Source organism: Physeter macrocephalus, chromosome 2 (genome assembly GCF_002837175.3).
Source record: "Physeter macrocephalus isolate SW-GA chromosome 2, ASM283717v5, whole genome shotgun sequence".
Classification (NCBI taxonomy): domain Eukaryota; kingdom Metazoa; phylum Chordata; class Mammalia; order Artiodactyla; family Physeteridae; genus Physeter; species Physeter macrocephalus.
Genome location: NC_041215.1, coordinates 137,887,578 through 137,892,537, shown reverse-complemented (window position 1 = coordinate 137,892,537; position 4,960 = coordinate 137,887,578). Strand labels below are relative to the sequence as shown.

Here is a 4,960-nt window from a genome sequence, read left to right as displayed (position 1 = left end):
CCTGGCCTGCCCGGGACACTTGGGCGGGCTCTGGGCCAGCGTCTATGGGCGGGGGGGGACAAGCAGAGAAGGGAGACCCCTCTTACTCCTGTGATGGTGGCTGTTGTACCGGGTTCCAGAAGCTTCTGCAGAGACCATGCGCTGAAGACCCAGAGAGGTAGGGACAGCCTCAGTGGGAAACCCAGCACAGACCAGCAGAGGCCAACACCAGATCAGAGGACCAAGCCAGTGGGGCCCTTGGCAGCCCCCTGGGGGACCCAGGCCAGCTCTCTGGTCAGACTGGATTCCAGGCTTCAGGTCACCTGTTCCATCCCACGAGGCACTGTGTCTGCATCTGGGCTCAGCCCTCCCTGCTCTACCTGACTGCCAGGACTTCGGCACATCTGCCTGCTTCCCTCCCTCCTTTTCTGCAGGGCGCTTCGTCCCTCCCAGGCCAGGCACCTGTCGGGGTGTGCGGGGCCGTCCCGGGAGCTGCAAGGGGCCGTGTGGGCGCCGTGGGCCAGGCCCCAGGTGTCCTCGGAGCCTCCTGGGTCCCGGCTCCCACACGGCGCAGCCCTGTGAGGCTTGGGAGTCTTTGTGGAGAAACCATGAATGGCAGTGAGGAGTGAAATGAGAATTCCTTGCTCACTTCTTTCTCGTTTGGTTTAGGGAGTCTCTCCTGACAGCGCCTCCCCCGACTGTGGGCCTCTCCCCAAGGGGCCACAGGTCCCACCCCCAGAGACCTCCCTCCTTGGCACTGGGGCCAGACTCACTTGCTTACAGATGAGTAGCCCAGCCGGGCCAGGGTGAGGCTGGCCCGAGGTCAGTGAAGGACAAGCAGGATGGGGAACGCAGCAGCCCCCCAGGCCCTGCAGGCCCTTTCTGGGACCTGGAGGGGGCTGGGCTCTGTGCTGCCAGCTGCCCCTGCCCTGGGGGCCCGATGCTGAGGTCCGTGTTCCGGCTCCGGGCCGGCAGGTGCGGCCGGCCGCAGACAGCCGGGCCTTCCCGGGATGCCTGTGGCGTGAAGTCAGCTGCCCATCCTCGGCCGCCGGCCACGGCCCAGGCTATTTTGGGAGCTCTAGCTCAGCCCCCGGCCGTGCGGCTCCCACCCCCCTGAGCTCTTGGGAGTCTGGTCATGGGGGGGACGATACCCTCTTGTCATGCAGCAGTCCAGTTCCCGGACCCCCTCCAGGGCACAGCCGGTCCGGCCAGGGCGGGTCCCCAGGAGGGCCGGGGTGCAGGGCCGCCACGGACCGCATCCCTGGAGCCTGCCCGCCCAGGATGCCCTGGAGCAAGGCCACCTCCTTCTGGCAGAGAGGACTCTGGGAGGTTCCCCAGAGCCTGAGTCTGTCCCTAGGGGAGGCGGCCAGGGTCAGCAAGGGCTTGCTGCTCAGAAAAGCCAGCTCTGTCTCCTTTGCCCAGCTGGGCACACAGGGGCGGCCCTAAAGGCTGAGAGGCTGGTTGACTCTCAGAGCCGGTGTCCAGGTCCGGACCGACAGAGCCATGAAGGGCCTTGGATGGCTGCCGTGGCCCTGCAGCCGCGAGATAATGCTGAACGCGGGCAGCCCTGCCTACACGGTGGCCTGACCCTGGCCCGGGGTGACGACCTGGCAGGGGCCAAGGAGGAGCCGGGTGGCTTGGGCCCACCAGGCGTGGGGCCCTGGGAGGAAGTGGGGACAGACCCCAAAGCCTGGCCCTCTGGGCACACTTGCCTCACGCCGGTGGCCATCCCTGGGCGCCCCCTGTGCCCCTGGGTTCCCGCCGAGGGAGCCAACCCCCAGGTCCAGCCCGGGGAGGGCTCTGGGAGTTGATGGTGGTGGTCCTCGGAGGCCCAGGCCCACCTGGGACCCGGGCAGGCTCTGGAGAGGGTAAGAGACAGTGGAAGTGCCCTCGGGGGGGCCTTCTGCTGGATGAGCACTCAGCCCCCAAAAAAGGGGGTCCTGGAGCCTGGAGAGGGCACAGCGGAGGGGTCGTGACCTGAGGGGCGCTGGGCTGGTGGGGGAAGCCCAGGAGACAGCCCTTGGTCTCGGGCCACGGCGCACAGCGCCTGTCGTGCCGTGCGGGGTCCACGAGCCCAGCAGCGGGTTCCTCAGGATCCGGACACGGGGCTGGCGGCCAGAGTGCTCCCCGCCCCCATACCGTTGGAGCCCCTTCCTGGCCTACAAGAAGGCGGGGGCAGAGGCCAGAGCTCTGGGGTCTTTTTGCTGACTTAACCTCCAGGCACTTTAACGCTTCATTTTCAATTCTATACAATTCTCATCACTTCCTTTCCTCCAGCACCTTCTGAGCGGGGTCCCTGCTGCTTGGAGTGCGTATACGCACATGTGCCTGCGTGTGCCTGCGTGTACCGGTGAGCACTGCATGTGTGTACAGGCACGTGCCTGGTGTGCGTGGGGGTGCGTGTGCGTGTGGGCTGGGGAGAGCTGCTGGCGCTGAGATGTCCCTCCCCCTCCTCCTTCTCAGGCCCCCACTGGGTCGGGCTGTGTCTGGGACCCGAGCTGCGGTGGTCTTCCGTTCCCCCCAGACCCTCTGTCAATGAGGACCCCTTGGTGGGAGCAGAGACTCCTGCCAGGGGGCCATGTCTCCGCCCTTTCCTTCCCAGGTAGGCTGCCCCCCAGCCAGCCTGCCTTCCGTCCTGTGGGCCAAGCCCTTCCCGTCTCCCTCCTGCAGGCCCCGGGGGGCTGCAGGGCCGCCCAGGGAAAAGAGGGCTGACCCCAGGGCATCTGCTCTGCACACCGGCCAGCCCATCGGGCAGAGGCTTCTGGCAGGAGCTCCAGTGTCCACGACGGATGCTCAGGGGCCCCCAGCACCCCCGTGGTCTTGGGGAGGCATGGGGAGGAAGCAGCCCCCTCCACAGAGACAGGAGGAAAATCTCTCGCCACAGACACACGTGCCCCAGGCTGAGGCCACCGCGGTGCCCTCCCCTCCCGAGGATGAGCCCTGCAGGTGGTATCTGGGTTTGGTTCTTCCTCGTAAGCCTGGGGCTGGGGCCAGAGCCGAGATGCCCGGCCCTGTGGGGTGTGGAATTTCTGGAGCCTCTTGTTTCCTGCTGCAGGAGGCCCTGGTTCAGACAGAAGGACCCTGGACACCCTCCCAAGACTGCAGCAGCCGAGAGGGGCGTGTTTGCCTGGCTGGGCGTGCTGAGGGGTGGCCCGGCTGTCCTCTGGCCACTGTCTGGACCTCTTTGTGGTGGAGGCCATGTGGCCAATTCCCGTGGAGGTTCTTGTCTAGTGCCTGGAATAAGCCCTTAAGGGGCTGAAATGGATCCAGTTTCCAGTGACACTCAGAGCTCAGCACCGGGTCCCCAAAGCTCGGGGAAGGAGAGGAGAGCTGCGGTGGGCAGTGCAGAGCTGCCCAGCAGGGGAGGCCCTTCTTCGCACTCTGGGGGGGCCCTGGGGACTGCCATGGCCCCAGCGCCCTCCGAGCCTCGGCCTGAGGAAGGGGAGCCTAGTGACAGCCGCCCTGAAGCCGTGCCCATCCCGAGCCCGTCCAAGCCACAGGGTGGAGAGGAGAAAACAGAAGAAGCCAGAGTACAGCCAATAAAGTCTCCTTTATGCTCCGGCCAACCCGAATCCGCAGACTCAAAATAATAAAGTGAAGCTGTGGGTTGCACCCCAGATTCGGCCGGCACAGCCCAGAGACGCCACTGCTCCGGGGGCCTCCTACCCGGGCTTCTCCCTAGAGCCCCTGCCCTGCCCAGACATCCACGTGCTGTCGAGGAGGTGAGGAGGGGGGCCGCCCCGGCCCAGGATGCTGTGTGTCCTGACAGCCGCTCCGAGGAGAGGAGGGAGGGGATGCGGCAGGGAACGGAGGTGCCTTCAAGGCTGGGACCTCTGACCAGGCACGCAAGGCAGAGCCCAGTGGACCCGGACTCGCGCCCCTGCCCTGTCACTGCGCAGACAGAGGCTGCAGAGCAGGGTAGTGACATCGCGGGAGGGCTGGCTCCCTTTTCCCTGCTTTTCCAGGTGGAGCGTGTCTAGCTCCCCCGGAGAAGGGAGGCGAGGGCTGGTGGCCTTGGGGACTTTCAGTGGTGAGGGTGCAAAGGAGGGGCTGAAGTTCTTGTTGATTCTGACAAAGGGGGCGCAGCCCACCGCCTCTGGCTCCCCTGTGCCGGGGACGTGTGCTCAGCCTTGACGTCCTCTCCAATTACCGCCCGATGAGCCTCGGAGCCTTGGGAGCTGCCCAAGCTGCGCTGTTCCGACCGCAGGCCTGCTCGCCGGGGATGCTGGCTTTGCTGCAAGCTGGCAGGAGGGGCCTGCAGGGCAGCTCGGGAGTGGGAGGCCGACCCTGTCCTCTGGGTTCATCGACAGTGTCCCCTGCGCGCCCGCCCCTGCGCCCTGGTCCCAGGGAGCACGGAGCACAGGACATGAGGGCAAGTGCTCTTTGGGTGCCGGAGCGGCTTGGGGCTTCAGAGGATGGGCTGGCACGGCCAGGGATGGCTTTGGCCGGAAACTCAAGTCCAGTCAAGGTTACCAGCAGGGCCCCGGGGACAGGTGGACCGGGGTATAGGGACTCCGCCCCGCCGACCTACCAGCTATGCGAACCTGGGAGGGTCACTCAGCCTCTCTGAGCCCACTTCCCCGTGGCAAACGGGGGAGTTCCCATCTCCGGGGGGGCCGCAAGGTCTTCATGAGCAGGCAGCGGGGAGCTCAGCCCAGCGCGCTGCAGTCAGCGTGATCCGTCCCCCTGCGGCGGGTCTCAGCCAGGCCAGGGTGATGAAGGGCGTTCACCCGGGCGGAAGGAAGGGGCCAGGCTGGCAAAGCTGGAAGGTGGCAGGTGCGAGGGCCATCGGGGAACAGCTAGCGCTTTGCTTGGGCACAGAAGGAGGAGGGTCCGAGACATGGCACCAAGCCACCCGCGCAGTGGTGGGGAGTCCGCCTGCCGATGCGGGGGACGTGGGTTCGCGCCCCGGTCCGGGAGGATCCCACGTGCCGCGGAGCGGCTAGGCCCATGAGCCATGGCCGCTGAGCCTGCGCGTCCG

At 66.6% G+C, this 4,960-nt stretch overlaps 1 protein-coding gene across 5 annotated transcripts in view; it reads left to right on the top strand.

Moving 5' to 3' along the window:
* Positions 1 to 1,131: 1,131 nt before the first annotated feature.
* Positions 1,132 to 4,960, top strand: part of LOC114484783 (uncharacterized) — a 5,150-nt gene continuing 1,321 nt past the window's right edge. Inside the window, exons 1-3 of one of the 5 annotated variants that reach the window (XR_003678097.1) lie at positions 1,132 to 1,611; positions 2,257 to 2,329; positions 3,035 to 3,701. Coding sequence is in view for 3 of the 5 variants with exons in the window: in XM_028483383.2 (XP_028339184.1) it covers positions 1,140 to 1,611; positions 2,257 to 2,329; positions 3,035 to 3,230 (741 nt within the window). In the remaining 2 variants the exon portion in view is untranslated. Of the gene's footprint in view, positions 2,912 to 3,034; positions 4,924 to 4,960 lie in introns of those variants that run through there. The other 4 variants (XM_028483383.2, XM_055091001.1, XM_055091002.1 and 1 more) reach the window with 4 other exon arrangements.